The sequence below is a fragment of the Fomitopsis serialis genome (genome assembly GCF_022376445.1).
Source record: "Fomitopsis serialis strain Sig1Antser10 chromosome Unknown B0H18scaffold_10, whole genome shotgun sequence".
Taxonomy (NCBI): domain Eukaryota; kingdom Fungi; phylum Basidiomycota; class Agaricomycetes; order Polyporales; family Fomitopsidaceae; genus Fomitopsis; species Fomitopsis serialis.
This window is the reverse complement of record NW_025954970.1, coordinates 1-18,037: the sequence shown is the minus strand read 5'-3', so window position 1 is coordinate 18,037 and position 18,037 is coordinate 1. Positions and strand designations below refer to the sequence as shown.

The 18,037-nt window shown below is 55.2% G+C and overlaps 7 protein-coding genes across 7 annotated transcripts; 4 read left to right on the top strand and 3 right to left on the bottom strand.

The window, feature by feature from the left end:
* Positions 1-741: 741 nt before the first annotated feature.
* On the top strand, positions 742-930 carry B0H18DRAFT_859876 (uncharacterized protein; the record flags this gene model as incomplete). The annotated part of the gene is made up of 1 exon (XM_048039695.1): positions 742-930. A coding segment is annotated over one exon (189 nt), but the record flags the coding sequence as incomplete, so codon positions are not given.
* A 433-nt stretch (positions 931-1,363) lies between these two features.
* B0H18DRAFT_1134910 (mitochondrial carrier) lies at positions 1,364-2,654 on the top strand (the record flags this gene model as incomplete). Its single annotated transcript, XM_048035584.1, has 8 exons — positions 1,364-1,417; positions 1,476-1,511; positions 1,571-1,663; positions 1,725-1,941; positions 2,004-2,080; positions 2,101-2,259; positions 2,310-2,479; positions 2,537-2,654. The coding sequence occupies 8 exons, from the start codon at positions 1,364-1,366 to the stop codon at positions 2,616-2,618; spliced, it is 888 nt and encodes a 295-aa protein (XP_047897275.1). The 3' UTR covers positions 2,619-2,654.
* A 320-nt stretch (positions 2,655-2,974) lies between these two features.
* B0H18DRAFT_985467 (CoA binding domain-containing protein) lies at positions 2,975-3,950 on the bottom strand. Its single transcript, XM_048044740.1, has 6 exons — positions 3,820-3,950; positions 3,573-3,740; positions 3,470-3,520; positions 3,317-3,412; positions 3,217-3,263; positions 2,975-3,184 (listed from the first exon to the last, which is right to left on the bottom strand). The coding sequence occupies exons 1-6, from the start codon at positions 3,898-3,900 to the stop codon at positions 3,085-3,087; spliced, it is 543 nt and encodes a 180-aa protein (XP_047897274.1). The 5' UTR covers positions 3,901-3,950; the 3' UTR covers positions 2,975-3,084.
* Positions 3,951-4,081: 131 nt separating this feature from the next.
* Positions 4,082-6,815, top strand: B0H18DRAFT_24823 (PALP-domain-containing protein). Its single transcript, XM_048037279.1, has 15 exons — positions 4,082-4,706; positions 4,755-4,825; positions 4,881-4,926; positions 4,984-5,095; positions 5,150-5,163; positions 5,221-5,327; positions 5,386-5,391; positions 5,458-5,676; positions 5,737-5,830; positions 5,878-5,981; positions 6,038-6,120; positions 6,182-6,397; positions 6,449-6,479; positions 6,552-6,556; positions 6,609-6,815. The coding sequence occupies exons 1-15, from the start codon at positions 4,472-4,474 to the stop codon at positions 6,679-6,681; spliced, it is 1,416 nt and encodes a 471-aa protein (XP_047897273.1). The 5' UTR covers positions 4,082-4,471; the 3' UTR covers positions 6,682-6,815.
* Positions 6,751-9,376, bottom strand: B0H18DRAFT_24870 (uncharacterized protein). The gene is made up of 8 exons (XM_048037280.1): positions 9,088-9,376; positions 8,820-9,004; positions 8,719-8,765; positions 8,517-8,661; positions 7,735-8,464; positions 7,573-7,679; positions 7,328-7,523; positions 6,751-7,264 (listed from the first exon to the last, which is right to left on the bottom strand). The coding sequence occupies exons 1-8, from the start codon at positions 9,134-9,136 to the stop codon at positions 6,840-6,842; spliced, it is 1,884 nt and encodes a 627-aa protein (XP_047897272.1). The 5' UTR covers positions 9,137-9,376; the 3' UTR covers positions 6,751-6,839.
* A 103-nt stretch (positions 9,377-9,479) lies between these two features.
* On the top strand, positions 9,480-13,857 carry B0H18DRAFT_985444 (RNA polymerase II-associated protein). Its single transcript, XM_048044739.1, has 14 exons — positions 9,480-9,857; positions 9,911-10,021; positions 10,081-10,212; positions 10,267-10,547; positions 10,604-10,810; positions 10,863-11,061; positions 11,110-11,724; positions 11,776-12,356; positions 12,414-12,551; positions 12,605-12,756; positions 12,813-13,023; positions 13,081-13,386; positions 13,439-13,515; positions 13,575-13,857. Exons 1-14 carry the CDS (start codon positions 9,614-9,616, stop codon positions 13,618-13,620), a joined length of 3,300 nt encoding a protein of 1,099 aa, XP_047897271.1. The 5' UTR covers positions 9,480-9,613; the 3' UTR covers positions 13,621-13,857.
* A 2,296-nt stretch (positions 13,858-16,153) lies between these two features.
* Positions 16,154-17,000, bottom strand: B0H18DRAFT_1102251 (uncharacterized protein; the record flags this gene model as incomplete). The annotated part of the gene is made up of 2 exons (XM_048032544.1): positions 16,694-17,000; positions 16,154-16,624 (listed from the first exon to the last, which is right to left on the bottom strand). Exons 1-2 carry the CDS (start codon positions 16,946-16,948, stop codon positions 16,154-16,156), a joined length of 726 nt encoding a protein of 241 aa, XP_047897270.1. The 5' UTR covers positions 16,949-17,000.
* Positions 17,001-18,037: the final 1,037 nt, after the last annotated feature.

Here is an 18,037-nt window from a genome sequence, read left to right as displayed (position 1 = left end):
CCATTGGTATTCTGGCCCTGAAACATTGACCGCATCTACTGTACCTAACTTCTTTGGCGAGTTATGACTCTGGCTTGGGAACGGTTGCTGAAGGGAACTGCGCTGATCTCCTGCGTCGCTTGCTTGAGCTTGTAACATGAGATTTGCCGCCGTCTCACGGAGTCAATGCCCCCAATCTCGTCTTCACCCGCATTGTCCGCCAAATGCAGGCCGTCTCGCCCGGCCGCCAGAGCCGCATGCCTATTCACCCGCCTGACACGTTGGTGTGCAAGGTGAGTCGGCGTGTGCCACGAGCTATTATCCGCCACCGCATCCCTCTTTGTACATCCCTTTGTGGGCGACACCTTCCATTTCCATATGCTGCCAGGCGTACTCCCCGCGCTCCATCTGCCTCGGTCCTCGCCCAACGCCACGGTTCTCTCGGAGTAAGTCTTGCCTGTGCATCCCGAGTTCTTTCACCTTTCCTTTTCGGGCCGCGCAACGCGTCTTCGACCCTGTCTGAGGCGGTCTCGTTACGGCAATCTCTATGTGCCTCCGTGGCCGGTATCCCGTCGCGCAGATGTCTCCTGCCGCAAGTAGAAGTCATGCGATCTCCGCGATGCAGCGGAACTCAAAGCACCGTCTTATATAAACCACAACCTTGTTCCCCAGGGAGCCTCCATTAATGAGCCCCTCACGACCCTCGTACGTTCCGTCCGGACTCTCGCCGTCGCGGTCGTCTGATGCGCTGTGTAGATGCCTTCCGACTCTCGTCCGCGTTCCTGCCGCCAGACCACTAATTCGTCGCCCGCGACGCCATGCCGCTATCTCACGCCCGCACAAGCCATCGCTGAGGCATGGAAGAGAGAAACACCAGAGAGCCAACGGCAGTGGCGGCTGGCGGACCTGCGCGCGAAGCAGCAGTACATATCACCCGCGAGATGGTCAACGACGAAAACACCAGTGGGGGTGAAGCTATGAGGGCACCGACACGAAACCGTATATTTATTCCGCTACTCCACGGTCCACGTCGGGAGAGGAGAGGCTTGCACGCTTTGCGGCGCCATAGACGATGGGACTGTAATTATTCGCTATTCGCTGTGCCATAGGTTATGTTATCGACGGACTTGCATCTTGCGACTGTAACAGTAGTGTGCTCGGTACGGGCCGTACGGCGGGTCGGGTGCGCCATCTAATCTTATCGCGAAGCGCGAAGGCGGGTGATTTCGCATCGCGCGGCTCTGATTGGTCAATCGCCTAAATGTCGCGCATCTTCTTCCCAGTCAGAGCCTGTGCGACCTGCAGTGCAGTCGTTTCAGACCGCGCAGTCTGTTCTTCGACCCTCTCCGTCTCCTGGCCGCGAGTCACAGCTGAGAGCCTCAAGATGTCGAAGACCATCATCGACCTGACTGCAGGGACTGCAGGCGGCGTCGCGCAGGTGGGCAGTGCGCTTCGGGCAGTAGATCGTGTGAGGGGTCTCACATATGGCGACATAGGTGCTCGTGGGCCAGCCGTTTGACATCGTCAAAGTGGTACGTGGGCAAGATATATTCGGTATCGAAGCTACCGCCCAACATGACCTCCCACACAGCGCATGCAAACGGCCCCGAAGGGGACCTACAGCGGCATGCTGCACTGCGCCGGAGGGATCCTGAAAAACGAGGGGCCCCTCGCCTTCTACAAGGTGCGTCATCGTCTTCTGCTCTCACCGTCTGGCGATGCTGAAGGTCAGGTCGCGGCTGCAGGGCACCCTCACACCGCTGTTGGGTATCGGTGTCTGCGTCTCGATCCAGTTCGGTGCGCTGGAGTACTCGAAGCGGTTCTTCGCGCGGAGGAACCTCGAGGAGGGGAAGGGCGGGCCGACGGGCTTCATGCTGACGGGCCCACAGCTTGTGGCTTCGGGCATATTCGCGGGGGTTGCGAACGGCGTGGTGTCGGGGCCGGTCGAGCACATCCGTATACGTGAGTTTTCAAAAAAAAAGTGTCCACAACGGACGTAGAATAACGTGCACATGGTGTCGTAGGTCTCCAAACTCAGTCCGCAAAAAGCCCAACATATAGCGGCCCCTGGGACGCGATCAAGAAAATCTACTCTCGCATGGTATCGCGGGGATATACAAGGGCCAGGGGGTGACGCTCTGGCGCGAGTCGCTCGGCTACGGCATCTACTTCCTCGCCTACGAAAAGCTCATGCAGCACGAGATGACGCGAAAAGGCATCCGGCGGGACCAGGTCAACCCCGCCAATGCCGTGCTGTTCGGAGCCGCTGCTGGCTACGCGGTGAGCCCTCCGTGACACGGGCTGAAGTGGATGCTGACACGTGGGGGTAGCTCTGGGCAGTCATATACCCTATAGACATGATCAAGTCTCGGATGCAGACAGACGGGTTCTCCCCTGCGGAGGGCCAAAAATACAAGTCGACGCTCGACTGCGTGCGGACAATCTGGCGGACGGAGGGCATTAGTGCGTTCATGCGTGGACTAGGGCCTACCCTCATCCGGTGCGTATCGACCAGTCTCTTCCTGGTACTGTAAGGCGCTCATACCGGTCGTCGCAGGTCACCCTTCGCGAATGGCGCGACGTTCCTTGGGTTCGAGCTTGCGATGCGCTTGCTCTCCGGGCATGAAGAGTCCCCTTAGATGCGGTACACTATATTCACCATGATCTGCTGTGCTTGGTTGTTTTTGAGTTGTCGTATAGCATAACGTATCTTATTTTGCTCTCTATGGACTTGTCCGTACACCCGATATACCAGGACGTATTGCTGTAGAACGGTGTCTCAACGCACTGCACAACTAGGCTTCGCGATTCTGTGCTTCCTGTCCGCAAATTGTGTAGTATACATGGTACTTATAAAACTGGTCATTTCCATGCGCAATCCAGTGACGGATACTTTCCAAACAGCACGAGGTAGGCAGTCTTCAAAATCACGCCAAGATATATGCACGGACCACCTCAAAACGTGCTACAACTGACTTCTCAAGTCCAGTACCCCTTCGTGTAATTCAGAGCTGTCGAACCACATTCGGTCGTATAGTACACGTTTATCATTCAAAACTTCCGTAATCGAACACGCACACGATACGTCACTGTCAACAACTCTGCTCAGAGCAGGCTCTTGAGGATCGTATCACCCTCCACCAGGACACATGGACCACCATATATAGCCTTGTCTCCAGACCGTTTCCTTAATATACGAGACGACCTCTCGTTCTCGGCTCCGGGTTGCAGCCATACGGCGGGATGTTAAGAGTCTTGGCCTGCTCCAAGAGACCGAGAGTGATCTTTGGAACAAGTATGAGCGGCAGATATTGCGATGCATAAGATGATATCTTACCTTTGGGTTTGTGATGATGCTGACGGAGGTGTGGGTTGGGTCTGGGAGATCGGCCAAAGTGCGGATCGCGGTCACGCCCGCGAGCTCATCCTCTTTCTGCATGACATACTCATGTCAGCCCGCAGCGCGACGACGGGTGAAGAGTAAACGTACGGGGTGAACGGGCGTGACTTCCTTGTCTCGCGCAAGATACCACCGGAGCACCTGTCCAATCGTTCATGCACCCGGACGAGAACAGAGCTGAAACGCAACCTACCTTCGTACCGAACTTCCCCTCGTCCTTTGACGCGCCCACGACGGCGTACTTGGGCGAAGACAAGAACGTCTTCTTGATCGGGTCAGATTCCGGCATGTAGATGAAGGTTCTGACGCTGCCTCGGAGGAAGGGCCTGGGGGTTGGGATCAAGGAGGGGGACTTGACGAGCTGGGTTGTTTATCAGCGCGTTAGACATGGCTGCCTCAGCAGGTCACGCAATTCCTGGACCGGAGTGGTGATATGCTACCATTTGACGAAGTGGACATCGGGAGGCTCCAGCGTGGGCGGTGCATATGCTGCGATAGACAGTGGCAGATGGGAGGGACATTCCGCTCTGGGATTCGGGCTGGCTGGATCGCGAGACGCGGCGGTGGCACGACAATCGCCGCACAGGCGCCCTGTCGCGTAACGGACAACGCGCGCATGTGACTGAATATTTGGGAGTGGTCCGTGCGCGGTACCCGCAGGGTATAAGAGCCCGCGCCCGACACGGTAACAACTCATACTTACCTTGATGGAACGTTCCCCTTCATGTCCCGGGGGCGTTGGCCGTAGGGGTCTCTCATAGCACGGCGACCATGTCCTCAGGGGATGCCTGCGGTTTGTATGGGCTTCGGCTCATGCATCGTCTCAATATTTCCCTGTCCTGTTCCGGCCCTCGGGCTGGGCAGGCCTTTTTCTTTGCCTCTGCGTCCTCCTAACCCTAACCCCGTGTCCAGCCAATGGCATGCTCGTCTAATGACGTCGTTTCGTATCTTGCAGCCTCGTTTGTACGCGACGCGAATATATCTTCTCTCTGCGCACCAAGACTGTTATCGACCATCATGAGAAGGCTTCATATCCTAGTCTCGCTGTGAAGAACCAGCCCCAAGCCGTCACTTATCTGAGCCTTTCTGGGCATGGTTCTAAGCTGGGCAGCGTCCAAGCTACCCTCCTGGCTACACTTGCCTCCACGTTCAACCGCCCGCCATATCTTCTATGGAGTTATCATTGGCTTCTCGCTATCACTCACCTCGACCTCCATTGCTCTGTGGTATCAGGAGCGGAAGCGAGAGCGCGTCTCAAAGCGATTTAAAGCGCGGCCGATTGAGCTCAGAAGCGACGAGATCATCAGCGGGGTAACAGGGCTCATAGGTCAGTCTCCTTTGGAAGGACAAAGTCGGATCGTTTACTCCTTGTCAGGAAACACGCCCTTGCTGCGTATAAATTCGCTCAGCGATGCACTCGGCGTAGAGATACTCGGCAAGGCAGAGGTCGGTACGTTCGCGCGACCCTTACGCGAGGGCTGAACCATGACCGCATACCCAGTTCCTTAATCCTGGTGGAAGCGTCAAAGACCGCGTCGCGCTGCGAAGTGGGTACGCGCACACGTAGCAAAGGAGACGCGACTGACTCTTCCGTGTTATGGCAGTGATCGACGACGCCGAGCGTCAAGGACTCTTGCATCAGCATACAGGCTCACGCATCTTCGAGGGAACTGTTGGCTCGACTGGGATATCTATAGCCACAGTTGCTAAGGCCAGGTACGGATAATTATCTCTGCGATTACAAGGTTCTAACAGTGCATGTGCGCACAGAGGATATGAAGCAAGTACGGAACCTGATACTCGACTGACGCAAAGCTAACACACGGACACCCTATCTTCAGCCATCATTATGCCTGACGACGTTGCACAGGAGAAGGTACAAGCCCTGTTGGCCCTAGGCGCCGAAGTAGAGCGTGTGCGACCCGCGAGCATCGTCGACAAGAAACAGGTACACCATCCAGCCTTTCCCTCACTGCTGATCCGCTAATGAGGAGTATCGTACCCAGTTTGTAGTGAGCACCAAACCAACACTTTGCAAGTGTCCTATTCTCAGAAGTCCACTTCCTCTTATTCGGTAGAACCTCGCCCGCGACCGTGCCAAAGCCTTCGGTCTTGAGGATGAACCCTCCGCCGGCCTCCACGTGCCGCGTGGTCACTTACTGCCTACCCCTAGTTCGTCTGTAATCGTGTCGACCGCGGCTACAGACGCACTGGGCGAGGAAGAGGCTGTCATGTCCCCAAGGCAAGAGGAAGAGCTGCGGGCGAAGCCTCGCGGGTTCTTTGCGGACCAGTTCGAAGTACGTCGGATATGCAGTTCAAGAAGCGGGCCCAACTCATCTCGCAGCGCCGACAAATAGAACAGGAGCAACTACGAGGCACACTTTGACGGCACGGGCCCGGAGATCTGGAGGCAGACTAACGGCCGTGTCGATGCGTTCGTCTCTGGCGCAGGTGTGTTTATCACAACTGACTTGAACTCGAAGCTGACTGGCACTCAGGCACGGGCGGCACGATAGCAGGCACCGGACAGTTCCTGAAGTCCATGGATGAGGACGTCCTGGTAGTCCTCGCTGATCCGGAGGGCAGCGGGCTGTACAACAAGGTTTGAATGATAGCCCCCTCTGAATCTCGCCCTCATCAGTCTCATCGTATTCATAGATCAAGCACGGTGTGATGTTCGATCGCAGAGAGGCCGAGGGCACGAAACGTCGTCACCAAGTCGATACCGTCGTCGAGGGAATGTACGACGCTTGTGTCACTATTCACATAAGGCGGTACTCACGAATATGTCCCATTTCGCAGAGGGATCAACCGGCTCACCAAGAATTTCGACCTCGCACTGCCCATCATCGGCGACGCCTTCCGGATAACGGACGCCGAGGCCGTCAGCATGGCGCGCTACCTCGTGCAGCACGACGGGCTGTTCCTCGGCTCGAGCAGCGCGTGCAACCTGGTGACGTGCGTGAAGCTCGCGAAGAAGATGGGCTGGAGTGAGGGCCAGCGGATCGTGACCATCCTGTGAGTGGTCATCAAGCGACTGAGGGGACGGAAGGCTGAACGACTGAGTAGGTGCGATTCCGGTAGCAGGCATTACTCCAAGGTAGGTTCCGCTGCATTTACACTTTCGCTGGTCATCGCTGAGGGACCGCCACACCTACGCCCCCATGCACAGTTCTGGTAAGTTGACGAGTACGGCGAAATGTATCCAATGACTGACCAGCCATCGCAGGAACGATGCCTACTTACGAAATGCCGGCATACCGATCGATCCACACATCGTAGAAGACCTGCTGGCGCAATGATCCGACGAATCTCAAGCCAAACCCACGCCCACAAGAGTAAATCAACGGACACTCTAATGCATTGCAATGGTAGTAAAGTACAGATGCAGGGTTGGGTATACGGAGGCGCACAAATACAGCTATGAGAGTACAACAATGATTTTCAGAGAGACCTGCGCTCAACTGCCCGATGGACCAGCCAGAGACGAGAAAGAACCAAGAGGCGTAGTCGTGAACGGCGGCGGCCTGGGCGAAAGTCGCATCTGCGATTCCTTGCTCGGCGAAGCACTAAGAGACGGCGTCGCCGATGGGCGAGTGGTGTCCTGTCCATGAGCGGACGGTCCGGGGTCGACAGGACCAACGCGCAGGAAACCTGCCTGGACGAGGAAGTCCCAGACGCGACTCGTCTTGTTGACGTCGATCTTGACAAGGTCGCGTGCCTCTCGCCGACGCAGCTTCCCTCCGCGCCGTGCGTACTCGCGGACCAGGGTTTCCTTGATGACGAGGTAGGGCTTCGGAAATATGCGGAGTTGTGAGCAGAGCGTCTGCTCTTCTGGTGTGAGCAGGTGCAAGAGGGGGCTGTTCGCGAGGTTGAGAGGGGCAGCTGAAAAGAAGGCGAGGTCGGTCAGAATGAATTCCGGCCAACAGCTGAGAGAGAGGGACATACGCATCTTCCGCCCTGGAGGACCGGTGCCGGACGTGCCCTGGGCCGATGCGCCTGGCTTGTTGGGTGTGGACTCGCGCTCGTGGCTCTTCCCACGGTCCGTGCGCGCATCGGAAACAGATGACTGGCGCCCGCCGGGACGTAGGTGGGGCAGACGCTCCGGGTAATAATCCCGAGAGAGACTCGTCTTCGCCTGAGTCTGTCCGCGGGATCAGTGGCGGTGACGATAGAAACCGCGCGACACGTACCCTCTTCGCAAGGTCCGCTTCGTACTTGTCGATGTCCGCGACGGTTGTCAGTCCCATTCTGCGGTAGTGTTGCAGCTCGGCAATGCGCTTCCTCAGCAGAGACTCATCTACAAACATGGGGATCAGTCAAACATAGGACGCCAAAGTTTGCAGGCCACCTACAGAGAATGTCTGCGCAGAAGTCCTCAAAATCTTGCGCGGTCTGCAGCCGGGCGAATGGACGCAATCGGTGAACGATGTCTTTCTCCTCCTTTGGACGCTTCTTCTCTGCCGCCTGCATCTGCTTGTAGCTGAGCAGTCCCCGGTCATACATGAATGACTTGTTCTCGAGTCGCTTGTCGATGCGCTGGTTGTACGACTCAATGAGCGACAGCTTGAAGGCGATGGAGTCAGGTGTCTCGATTGGTGGTGGCTGAGTCTGTTCTTCCCCCTCGCCCTCCTCCGTGTTGCCGTCCGCCTTCGACGTGTCCTCTGACCGGCCTCGAGATCCCCGCGATGGGCTGCTGCCGTTGGCGTGGTGGCCGTTCAAGAGGCCATTCATCAACCCGTTGGGCAGGTACTTGCCGGCAGGTGTGTCTTTGGCCTTCTGCTCTTCCTCCCATCGAGCTCGAGCCCTGACGTCGAGGTCGTTCTCGTCCTCCGGTATCTGATCCCCGCCCCACTGCAGGCATATACCGAACTCGAGATCCTTCACAAGGTCTTCGGCTTCGTTGTCGAGCTCGTGCTCAAACTCGAGTCGACCAGGCAAGAATGTGGCGACTTCGTGGACGCTGGGGGCGGACGTCGGAGCGATCTTGGGGGCGGGCGGGGGGTTGGTGTTCATGGTCGAGATTCTGCGCCGTTTGCGCTCCTGGAAGTCGGCGGGGTCGACGTCGAAGTGGCGGTCCATGCGCTATAAGGGGGGATGAGGATGCTGGTGTATGACGAAGGAGAAAGACGCGCACAGGAAGTGGCCAATCGGGCGAGTCTATATAGACGGATTGATAGTGTTCTTGCACTTCTTCCTTCGTCCTCGTGCCCACATGTTCGGCTATTGCTTGCCAGTTGCCAAGACCTTGCAATGCGATGCCTTCCAACAGCAAGAGCTCCCTTCGGGCAGTTATTGTTAGCTCAGGGCGTGCCATAATGGTCGAGAATAATACTCACTCATCTGCTCCCCAATCTTCGGAAAATATCGGGTAAGAATGCAGTTCCTAGAGACGATTGTCACCGGCCACATTGAGATTAGGTCGATCGAGCGTGCTTACCACCACCCGGTACGCATGCCACCGTTTGTGTTGCGCGAATTCTTTGCCGCTACAAAAGCAGGCCGGGCAGATGTCGACGCCATCCCCGACTTCACATACGGGGTCTGCGCACTTTATGCGAATGGAATGAGTGAGGTCGCGAGCGCAGCCGTCACATTCAATTTGAAGACCAGGCTCATTCACAGCTGGGGGTGAATTTACGTAAGAGAGTGCGTGAGAACCAGATGGTTGTTCTGTACGACGACGTGGATGAAAGAGAAACACATACTCTGGATCTCTTCAGGCTGATATTGTCTCTTACGATGCGTCACAGTCATATCCTACAAGATCCAGGCGGAATCGCGGCCGTGGAACGTCTCAAGCGTCGGTAACCTCGAGAGTCGGCGGAGAGCGCACCGATCGGGTTTGGTGGTGTAGTCGGTGCTTGCCAGGCCCAGTCAGACCTCAAAGATGATGCAGGCGACTAGAGCACGGAATCCGGGAAACAGAGTTCGTTCGTCGTCGTCGGCGACGTCGGCGGCGGCGAGGTGGCGGGCGGGCGACGACGACTGCCAAAGTTGAACAAACATGCATTTCTCACGTTATGCCCAAATTTGAGCTCATCTTGGGAAACCCCCCGATGTGGCTCGTGACGCGCTCATTAAGCGCGCCCTGTGGTCCTCGCCACCAACTCTTGACCAGCTCGCCTACATCGTCGTTGCCTACCTCTCCTGCGACCTCCTGGACATTCGAAGACCCACTGAACATTGCGCCGTACCCTGACTTGAAGCTCTTGCTTTTGGTGGCTGCTCGAAATGAACGGCGACCCGGCTCGTTCACCATCGCCTTCCGCACCTGGGCGTACTATTGACATCGAATTGGGCCAACATGAAGTTATAACAATCGAACTCGACAAACTGGACCCAGATCCTTCAGACCTCGTGGAGCTGCTGACAGAGGGACAGTGCAAGGTGTCAATATGGACGCGTCTTGCCGTGGAATATTGGCGTCAAGGGAACTTGAGTGCAGCAGAGCAGATTGCTCAAGCAGGCAAGAAGTGTGCGTGTATACTTGTCCTGTCCTACGCATTTGTATTCATATTTAATCCGTAGCTCTCCATGCCAACGGGGCGCAGGCATCTTCCGCACCACTGTTCTCCCTATTAGCAAATATTCAAATGGCACGCGCCGGCTCAGCACCTAAGTTAATTCTTTACGACGCTCGTATGTCAAACCATACACAGTTGTGGATTGACAACTCAACTTGTTCAACAACTTGTTAGGCGAGGACAACATGAGGACGGAGAAGCCGAGAGAAGAGTACTTCAGGGACGCAGCGCAGATATTCAATCAGGGCGAGAGGATTGCCACCGAATCAGGGAAGCTGGGCAGTACACTCTCAATGTTGACACGCGGTGCGTTCGGGAAGTACTGCTCCAGATGGATGGTCGTTGACGCGTATCTGTAAGGTGTCATGCAGATGGGGACGCGTGCCTTGGACGACGCACTCCGATCATTCAACAGCGTATTGAGCCAAGATCCCCAAGGGAACAACATCATCGCCCTCCTGGGGAAAGCAAAAATTCTCTATGCACAACGCGAGCATTCTCAGGCGTTGAAGATCTTTCAGACTGTTCTTCGACTAAGTCCAAATTGCCAACCGGATCCTCGCATTGGTATTGGGCTCTGCCTATGGGCCATGGATTACAAGGCGAAGGCTAAAGCAGCCTGGCAGCGAAGCTTAGAAGTAGTGAGTATCCGCGTATAGTCTGAGTGCGCATTGAAGTGAACCTTTGTGGGAAATAGAATCCTAACGGAGGCGCTGCTTCGCTTCTTCTCGGGCTGGAAGCTCTGAATGCGAGTAAGGACGAGACTCAGACACAAGAAGAGCGGAAGACGACATTTCTTACCGGCACTCGTTACATCGAGAGGGCCTTCAAGGCTAACCAGAGGAACTCGGCTGCTGCCAACGCGCTGTGCGAATTGATCCTTCTAAAGGGGCAATACAAGATGGTAAGCAAACGCATACATCCAACGCTGTAGGTACGACGACAATACTTCGCAGGCATTGAAACTAGCAGAGCGTGCGATCCAGTTCACGGACGTCAAGGCCATTCTGACAGATGGGTACATTCGAGCAGGCCGTGTTTCCCATTCAATGGGAAACAAGGCTGATGCCAGGAAACACTACAAACTCGCCTTGAAAGGCCAGCCAGCCAACATGCTTGCGAACATTGGTCTGACGCAGATGCAAGTCAAGGATGGTCCGTGAAATCTTACACACTTGTCATTGTCTCACGTCAGTCCAATAGATGAACTGGCTGCCGCTATTAACACGTTGGATTCCTTCCTTCAGCAGGCGCAAAGTTCGCGTCAGCGTCCGGTCGAGGCCATGGTAATGCTTGCCTCACTTCGCGCGAATCCTATTCCTGGAATCGGCGTCACGGAGAAGGGTAAGGCACGAGAACTGTATGACCAAGTCAGCAAGCTCCTCGGCCTGCCGGACTCTCTTACGCATTCCACGAACGGCAATCACCCACACCATACGGGACGGTCGTCAAGGAGGATTGCAGAGGATGTAGACATGCACATCGAGATCGCGCGACTTTGGCAGGACGACAATTTGGAACGTATGCAACGAGCACTGAAGGAGGCGTTGCGGATAAGCGAGGTCACCAGCAAGCCGAACTCTAAACTTGTCAACAACGTCGCCGTTCTCGAGTACCTTGATGGGAACCTCGGGTCTGCGCGGTCAATGTTCGAAAATGCCATCGTTCAAGCAACGACGCTGGACTCAGCGACCGCTGACGACATGTCAACCACGACGCTGTATAACCTCGCGCGGACGTACGAAGAGCAAGGCGAGGAATCCATGGCGAAGGATGCGTATGAGAAACTTCTGGATAGACATCCAGAATACGTTGATGGTACGTCGCTTGACTGCGCCGTAGTTGCATTACCTGAAGCACAATGTGCAGCGAAAATCCGACAAGCGCAGATGCTGGCGGATCTCAACAAGCACAACGAAGCCCACGACCTTCTCAAGCAAGCTCTCGCCTCAGAACCCAACAACCTGAACCTCCGTGCATACTACACATACTTCCTCGTCCAGTCCAACCTCCCGAAACCAGCCAAGGAATTCGTCTTCGCCACTCTCAAGGATCACGACAGGCACGACTTGTACTCACTCTGTGCAGCTGCCTGGATCCAGTACTACCAGGCCCGAGAGAGCCGTGACCCCTCGCCGAAAGGCATCGAGGAGCGGAAACGCAGCTTCCAGCGGGCAGCTGACTTTTATCAGAAGGCGCTAAGCAAAGACTCGACGCTTGCAGTAGCGGCGCAGGGTCTGGCCATCATCATTGCAGAGGATGCTTTGGGTACCCTAGGCGGTGCTCTCGGTCCTCCTGCCCACGATGAGGGCATGAAACGGCTGCAAAACGCTCGGGAGGCGTTGGATGTGTTCGCGAAGGTGCGAGAGTCGTTGAATGACGGGAGTGTATACATCAACATGGGGCACTGTTACTATGCGCGAGATGAGTTTGACCGTGCCATTGAGAGCGTGAGTACATGGTTGTATCGCTATGCAGGCCGTTGCCAACTCAAATCCTTGCATTAGTACGAAGCGGCGTCAAGGCGATATTACAGCGGTCAGAACGTTGCCGTGCTGTTGTGCCTATGCAGGTCGTACTACGCCAAGGCGACTCGCGACCAGTCATTTGCCGTCATGAATACCGCGCTGCAATATGCCCAGAAGGTGGGAATTTTGCACCTTTTGCCTCTAAGTCATCGAGTGCTCATACCTCACAGGCATACCATCTGAATCCGTCAGACAAAGCGATCCTCTATAACATCGCCATGATCCAACAGAAGGCTGCAGAGATGCTTTTGTCGATAGCGCCAACGAAACGTTCCCTCAAGGACCTCGAGCTGGCGATTCAGCAGGCAACGCACGCTCAGAAGTACGTTCTCCTCTTGCTTCTTACTATTGCAAGTGTTCTCAAGTCCTTCAATCTAGGCTATTCGCGTCTCTTGCCGCGGACAAATCGCAAGTGGTACCCTACAGCCGTGATATGGCCGATCAACGGCGGAAGTATGGAGACAGTATGCTCCGGCGATGCGATGAACATCTGGCTACCCAACGACAACATGAAGCTGAGGCCCATGCAAAACTTGACGCTGCACGGCAGAAGCGTCAACAAGAAAGGGAACAGCAAGAAGCATTAGAGGTACGTTAACCCCTTAATTCAGTGGCGTTCACCAGTATGCTCACGAAACCACAACAGCGTGCGCGTGTGGAAGAACTCAAGCGCGAAGCGGAACAACTCGCAGAAGAACGGCGGAAAGCGCGTGAGCAGGCATTGGAATGGACACGGGACATCAAATTGGAGAGTGATGAAGAGCGTGAACGCAAAGCTGCGAAGAAAGCTAATCGGCGCGTCAAGACTGAAGTTGGAAGCGGTGACGAAGGGTTAGCTCCGGAACCACGCAAGAAGCGACGGACCGGTAAGCTGAAGAAGTCGGCTGGCGGGGAAGACGGGGAGGATGCGGCTCTGTTCAGCGGCGACGAAGATGAAAAACCTGCTAAGAAGGTGACGACTTATCTTCGTCGTACTGAGGGGTGCATGTCTGACTCTTGCTCAGCGACCATCGAAGAAACGCGTTGTTCGGGACGACGAGGATGAAGATGAGCCCGCAGGCGCTCCTCGGAAAAAGCAGATGTACGTTCCCGTGGTTCGTTTTTGTGTCAGCGCAGTCACTGACGGGGCCCTCGCTCTAGCAAAAGTAGGGAGTACATATCGGACTCAGACGAAGATATGTCGTGACCTTTCTGATTTGTTTCCCATCCCGCTCTGCTCGCTCTGTCATACTGTATCGTACTTGCACGCATCTGTATCTCTCATCCTGCATATTTGTTACTTACTAATGAACGAATGGATTTTGTTGTTGTGTGATGAAGCGTTCAAGAGGGGCGTCATTGTCTAAACTTAACTTACTTACTTACTGTAAGTAAGCATAGTAGCCGTTGAAACCATGAATCGATCGGTCGTGTATAACGTTTCCTTCGTTGCTCCAGCCTTCTGTGTTCGAACGTCTCTTTTCGCTCGTCTCATGGCTTCGCGCACAGTGTCCGCCGTCCCCGTCGTGGACGTTGTACACACTTTCATTACAGCGCCCACGACAGACATGGGTTGTATTATGCCTTGAACGTCGGACAGCCTACGTCAAAACCTTACACGGCCCAGTCCATCGGATAATGACCTGAGGACTCTGCTGCTCCGTTACGCAAACGCTCAGTGTTCTAGGCAGAGGTGAGATTAATAAACATATTGAAGCGAGGTTTAAAATTGAACCCGTGGTTATGTAGATCTGTTCGTTACGATTTTTGCACCAGGCCCAACATGACAGCCAACCCATAGAACCCTCCTCTCGCCTCCGGCCTCCTGTTGCCCTTCGACGGATCTCGCTGGACAGCTTCTGTCGGCGACCCGAATGCAGCGCAACCATGGTGTTTCCTGGTTAGCCCACAGTTCGGACGATCGGTGTAAATGCGAGGTCGCGCGCAAGAGGCGTCCCGTATCGGGAGCCGTTGTTGTGCTTCCAAGTCGTACACCCCGTCGTAGGCCGACAAGGTAGAATGGAGAACGCGTGCATCTGTATCTGTGGCTGTCTTCAAGCTGAGTTGACGTCGAGAGCGAACAGCCGTCATTGAATACGGAAGAGAGGTCTCCGAGTCTACCGCATCACAGCTTTGGTCCAGGCGATCGGCATCTACCACCACTTGCAGCACGCTGCTGCCCTCTTGGACAGCCGGAGGGATGGATTAGGTGAAGTTGAGCCTGTCGTACTCTCGCAAGGGGCCGGTGTGCGTCTTCGACAATGGTAGGTCTGCAGCGGCGTCAATGATCCTCTCGTCCCTACTTGGTGCGACGTAACGAATGGTGTGGATCAATTCGTGATCGGAGATGCAAGCCATTTTGGAGGACGAGGAGCCTGTTCTCGGTCGCGCAGGATCTGGGCTTGCGTTGTGAATGTCGAAGGATCGCTGTTCCGAGCCATCGTCTGCGATCCTCCTGGACGTGCTCGCACAGGCCATGTCACAATCTGCACTACGTAGGCCGTTTTCCTGAATTCCTGAGCGATTTGTGGTGAAGATGGCAGATCGATCCTCGACACTGTCGCCGTGAAGCAGAATGGACGGTAGTCCCGGAGCGTTTTGCTCGTCATGCAGCTGCAAGTAGTTTCATACCTAGGTGAGTGTGAAGCAAGTGACGGTCGTGCGCTGATTACTCACGAGATAATTGGTCTTGACCGTCATGGGTTTCACTCTCACAAGACGTACCCCCCTTGCCATACTTCCCAGTCGTTGTTAATGATGGCGGCTATCTTCGCCCTGTCGACCTCTGGGGTGTACGTTGGCCGTGGTGCTGCGAAGACGGCCGGTTTGGCGAAGACAACAGTGGGATGTCGCGAATCGATGTCTGCCCCTGGTCGCGTATTGTGGCTCGGTTCATCGTGTCGCGTCCCATTATCAAGTGGACGCGCCTGGGCTGCGTCGAGGACAGTTGTACTGTCTCTCACGACCATCCCTCGGAACCGCTGACTCTCTATGCCTGGCTCGGAGTAGCTTTGATCGACGCTGTGGTAGCCAAGGCTGCCTGTTGAACGCGGAACCACGGACCCTTGCGTGTACGCTGAGTTTGCGTCTACGTCGCACTCGGTGAGTGAATGCGAGTGTACCGTGTGCATGGGTGGCTGAAGTGAGGGTATCTAGGATCTTCAAAGAATATGTGGCGGGACGAGGAAGATAGCAGAGGATAAAGACGATGGCGCAGGTCGAGTTCAAGCCCTCTTATGTCGGGCGCTTAGGCTGATGTGGCTCAAGTCGCACACTGGCCGGTGACAGACTCAGTATGGGTGTACATTAAGACCATGTGTGCATCGCGATGCCATGGGAGGCTACGTGACCCTTCATGTTCATACAGAACTGCAATACTCGACCGCGCTGTCGTGAGGTCGTAATTCTGCCCCAAAATACGCAGGGAAGACCCAAGTCCGTTCTACATCTCTGGTGACTCTATCTCTATCAACTGCCAGTGCGTGCCATCGAGTGAGTCCTCACGCAAGATCTGTCTTCGTTACCAGACTTACAGCCCCACCACCCGTCTCCAACGCCATCGCTCAAGAGGCTTCAGGAAAGTTTCAAGCCAGACACATTGATGACACACGCTAAGTAAAGAAGCCACAATTTATCTTGCCTCCCGACAACCATTGCCACCTCGCTGGCAACTTCCTTCAGCAACCTAGCCATATGAACGCCCCTGTGAATACTTGTCAAAACTCCGTTATTCGACTCCATCAATCGGTCATCCGCATTTCCCCCATCATCTCCCCCACACTGCGAAGACCCGGTATGATCTCGTCCAGTACCTCCGGCAGCAAGACCGCATCGGGCATGCAGCCTCTTCCTTCCTCATCCGATGTGCCGGCTGCGAGCAACAAACCTGGACCGTCCTCGGCGTGCGGATATTCGACCAGCGTACTGGCGATCGGCGAGTTGACGACGGGCTCCGTCTCTCGCAGGAGGTCCCACATCTCAGCGAACTCCTCTGTCTCGCTTCTCCACTCGGCGAAGTGGTCGAGATACGTCAAAGGGATTCTGACGCGGGTGGTGGCATGCTTGGCAGACTCGATGCCGAGGAAGTCGTACGTGCCTAGGGCTACGCTCCAGTCGTCGTCGTCGTCTGAGTGCTGCGTCGATGAGATAGGGAGTGACGCTACGGGGTACCGGCCGGCGACCGATGCCTCAGCTGGGTATCGGCCATCCAGCTAGAACAAAGCAACATAACACATGTGAGTACACATGCCATTACAACTGTTTACGTCGGGTTGGCTTACTGAATGGCCTTCGTTGTCCTCGGTTGTCTTTGTCTGTGTGCTCAGGGAACTCGTGGATGATGCCCCAGAGAGATCGTAGTGGCTGGATTGTACGTCTGCCTTCGGCGGCAGCAGGTGGGGTAGAAGGGAGAGCGCCATGATGTCTGCCTCATCGACATACTCCAGAATGAACGCATCGTGTTCATCCATACCCGAAATTGCAGTGGCATTCACGACCGCCTCGTCGGATCGGATAGTCTGGTAGTTGGTATTCATGATGATCGATACAATGTATGATGGAGCAATCGCAGACAATATGGGAGTACGCAACGTCCTGAGGGAGGGATGTTGAGTGGAGTCGTTGTGCGAAGACAGAAGGGAGCTACGCGTGGCTGGCCTTTGTGTCTGGGCGGCTATCTCGCCACTCGCAAAGTGCCGGACGACTTGTACTCTACCTCCATCGTGGGCCGTGTAGTCGCCACATAGGTATCGAAAGCTGTAGCCCTTTGGAATAGCACGCGATTGGGAAAGCTTGCGCGTAAATGCGTCTCCTTATAATTGTACGCAGCTGGTTCCCTCTGTGCTCTCCGACGCGACGGTGGCGACGCGTTATGTACGCGGTATTTGGCCCGCCTTCCGTAAAAAGCGAGGAAGTCACACGGCCCATAGTACTTAGTTTGAGCCGAAGCCCGAGGTCGTTCACTGGGCCGAAGCATGTCCTGCGACCAGATCCTACGCTGTCAACACTCTTCTATGACGGTATTTCTGTACAAAAATTCCCGCGCGTGATTGATGGTATTTGGTCTTTGGTTTTGGCGCATTTGGTATGCTCAGGACTCAGGTTTCTCACTGCAGATCCTGCCGAATGTCAGGTCTCGGAGCTCTGTTCTTGTCAAATTTCAGCGTACGTAGCAGATGACAGCTTCTAGGTACTTGCAACTGTTCTCGGTGCTGGAAGCTATTCATGCTTTCATGCAGCCAATGAGTCAGTTCTCGGCAAGGTTTTGGTAATTATCTATGTTTGCTTTGGTTCGACTTTGGTACCAGTGCAAATCAGGGATATAACATTCATTTACGAGACATATAGCTGTGCTAGACATACGGAAACCGTCGTAATATGGAGGCCATGAATTCAGTGTTTTGATGCCCGGCAGGCCACTGCCACGGGGACTATCAGAATGGGTCACTTCAAGTATTGTGCGCACTTGGACATGCACTTCAAATGGATTTATGTCGAACACAAAGAGCTTCGGGAACTCGGTATGTACACCGGTGTCCGTGGCTCAGGCCAGCCTCAGCCGAATCGGGTAAGCCGCCGATGACCGCCGTCTCAGGCTGAGGCACGAGGCGCTCAGCCGATGGTAA